This window comes from Geospiza fortis, unplaced genomic scaffold (genome assembly GCF_000277835.1).
Source record: "Geospiza fortis unplaced genomic scaffold, GeoFor_1.0 scaffold118, whole genome shotgun sequence".
NCBI classification, from domain to species: Eukaryota; Metazoa; Chordata; class Aves; order Passeriformes; family Thraupidae; genus Geospiza; species Geospiza fortis.
In genome coordinates, this window is record NW_005054380.1 from 60120 (window position 1) to 63570 (window position 3451).

At 38.8% G+C, this 3451-nt stretch overlaps 1 protein-coding gene across 1 annotated transcript in view; it reads left to right on the forward strand.

Moving 5' to 3' along the window:
- Positions 1-2398: 2398 nt before the first annotated feature.
- STAG1 (stromal antigen 1) overlaps positions 2399-3451 on the forward strand; it is a 113492-nt gene continuing 112439 nt past the window's right edge. Inside the window, exon 1 of the mRNA XM_005425032.3 lies at positions 2399-2529. Within this exon, the coding sequence (XP_005425089.1) occupies positions 2501-2529 (29 nt within the window). The 5' untranslated portion in view covers positions 2399-2500. The remainder of the gene's footprint in view (positions 2530-3451) is intronic.

Consider the following 3451-nt stretch of genomic DNA (forward strand, 5'->3'; position numbering starts at 1 on the left):
TCAATGACTTTATTCTCAGGTAGAAGGAGAGAAAGAGAGAGAGTTTGATTTTCTTGGTTATGAGAACTTCATCTTTCAGAAACAAGTATTTCTTTTATTAAAACCAGAAAAACACAAAGGTTCATACTTGTGTAGTCTGCAAGGATCAATGAATTTTCCACAGTTGTCAAACAGTTCTTGTATTTTGTCACACAGTGGCTGTATTAATGCAAGAGTGTAACTTTGTTGTCTTCTGATGGTCCAGTCTGAACTTTACCACAGAGGAGAGGCTTCTTCCAGCCCTGTTTTGCAGTTCCCTGTTTAGCATAAGGACAAGGAGAAAGCAGCAGAGGCCCTTGCAGTTCCCTGCTCTATTGTTTTCTGCCCCTAGCACTGTGAGTGTAGCTGCCTTGGTCCTGTCTTCTGCTTCTGGCTCTCTACACCCTTCACTCCATACTTCTAAGTTAGGACTTTGCTTTTCAAATAAGCTATTTCTGAGCAAGTATCCTTTTCCTTGTGTGTGAGAGCACTTCCCTAGAGCAACTGAATGCTGCTGATTACATCTGAACATGCACAGCCAGCAGTTGGGAAGGGTGATTAGGTTGAAAAGGAAAATTTAAAAAAGAAATCCCACATAGTAGTTGTGCAGGATGCCTTAAATGTCTGTGGAAGATACCTCACCTGGAGCACACATAAATTGCCTTGAACTTCTTTAGAAAGCTTTTCTGGAAAGTAAGATTGCCATGAATCCTGTTAGAATTAGATAATCTGAAGGTCTAAGATGGATAGCTTTCCTTTGACATCCAGCTAGCATAAGCATGTGTGCGTGTGAGACTGCTTGTGTGAATACAAAAAAATACTTTTTTCTTAAGTCTTGTTCCAGTTGTAGTGAACTTCTCCATTTCAGAGATCTGACCATTGCCTTTATTTTTTCTTATAGGAAGTCAACTCAGAACTTAATTTGATCTAATGCTGTGTTTCTTTATGATAAATTCTTACCAGTGTCTGAAGTGGTTGCTTTATGTTGTGGACTGGATATGTCATTGCCCTGTTAGGAGCAATCACATCCTTTGAAACACAGTAATGAGTAGTGTCTTTAATGAAGAAATGCTTATGGAAATAGCACAAATAGCATATATGATGTTTTTGTTCAAGGAGAACTCAGATTAACTTCTGTCTCATAGTGAAACTGGGGAAATTTTACATCAGCCTGGTGTATTGGCCCCTTTAAACCATTAATGCTGGAGTGGTGGTTTTAGCTCCAAACAAACTTCTTGTTTGTGAACATATGTTTGGCAACAAAATGGCTTGCAAATTATATGGTATAGAAAATGTAAATTTCATGAGAAGGCACTGTAAGTAAAACTGTTGGTAACACAAAGTAGTAAGTACTGGAAGAACTAGTTGTATGCAACTGTGAGTCTAATTGGAACTGTAATATGAAGAGGCAAAAAAGCCTGTTCATTCTGTACAGTTGGTAAATAAACACTGATGTGTGTGTAGCAGGATGGAAGTTATACTTTATATGCTGTACTGGTTTGTTTGGTGCAGTTTATGTTACCTCTTCCTGGCTGGATTTTCCTCCTGCCTTGTGCAAAGCTGCTAGTGCACAGGGGAAAAAATGTCCATCGAGAGGAAATTAATATTTAAGTAAAAGAGTTTGAACATATCCTGTGTTTTAAAAACACACAGTTGAGTCCTTGGTATTCCTTGCCATTGCTGAGCTGCAGTGCTTCATGCAGCTCTTCATATTAGCCCAGGACCTGTAAAAGGGGAGACTGAAACAAATCTACTTCGTTCCTCCAGAACTTGCTTTTTCTAGAAGACTAGGATGGCAGTTCTGTGTTTTATTGCAGTGAGGATTATTGAATCTGTCACGTTGTGCCATTATTTAATGGTAAAGTCACATCTGCTGCCATTAGTCAACTCTTTGGTAGTCTTTTGGGTAGAGAAATGTTACTTGTGGGTGTAGTGACACCACAGATGCAGTCTACTTTATTATTTAAATTTACAACTTCAGTTTCATTAAGTTAAAATACCTCCTGCTGCACTTAGACCCTTGCACAGCTTCTGACTGTTTTGTGAAATTCAGTCTCACAAAGCTGTGAGCCAGAGAGTCTGATTGAATAGGTGTAGTGCCATTTAAACACACATATAAAGAAGTAAAGAAGTATGGGAGGTAATGCAGAACATTTATTTTTTAATTTTTATTTATTTTATTTTTAGTTACCTAAACAGAAATGTAAAACTGAATGCAAGAATATGATTAAGCTATTTTGGGGTCATCCATTCTAAAGTTCTTGCGGTTTAATAGTGATACTACTTCAAAATTGGCCTTTTTTGTTGACAGCATGTTTTATTCAATGTATTGCTATTTTGGAGTCACATCTAAAAGTTTTTTTCTCTCTCTTACAGACTGGACTTTGACATTCTTTTCATGAAAGAGGTTTCCAAGTAGTTGTCTTATAATAACTTTGAGAAGAAGTTCTATGTAGCTCTTACTTCCAAGAGTGCTGCAAAAATGATTACTTCAGATTTGCCAGTACTACAGTGAGTATACACTTCTCTCTACATTTGAAATCTTGGCTTTTAAAAAGGTTGAAGTAAACAGAGAGGTGATTGTGAGGATAAAACACAAGCTTGGAAGAAGTGCATGTTAGTGTGACTGTTCCAGGCCTCTTGTGTTTTCATGTGCTGAAAAACTGTGTAAAAAAACTGCAAAACATTTAATCTAAAAAATATTTCTTTCTATGTATGGAGACTTAACTTTGCTGTGCAAAGCAAAACAAGGTCTTTGCTACTTCTATGCTTCTGAATATTGTGAGATTTCAGCAGCATGGATTCGTTTTCGTCATAATGGACCATATTGTATATTCCAGTTGTGTACTTTCTCAGACCATATTGTATATTCCAGTTGTGTATTTTCTTACAATGAGCTGAATTTATTGTGCAAAGAGCCTTTGCCTGCTGCAGTTGAAGATAGCGAGTGTCATGAACATGTTTTGGTCCTGCTGGGAAATAGGAATGGTTAATGCACATGGGAACATGGCTGTGCTTGGATAAAGTGAGCTACTGGGAAGAACAGAATGGAAATCTATAATAGGAGGAGGTGGAGAGTAAATGAAATTGAGTTAAGAAGGAATTTTAGAGACTGGATCCTGCTCCTCTCTTCACAGGGCAGGGAGAGCACACAAAGTGAGGAAGTTCATGGGGTGAGGTAATGACAGGGAAATCAAAACAGACCAAACGGGCTTGGCTTGGAGAAAATTCATTTATTGCAAATTAAAAAGGGTTTGTAGGATGGTGAGAAACAAAGGCAAAACCTACCAGGTGTTCCTTCTACCTCTGCCCGAGTTCACCTTCAATCTTTCATCCCACCCCATCCCCTCATGCCTCAGTGGGGGTGCCCAGCCCACTGCAGCTCCCCTCAAGGGACCCCTTCTCCCTCCCCCGCCATCCCCTCACATGGCTG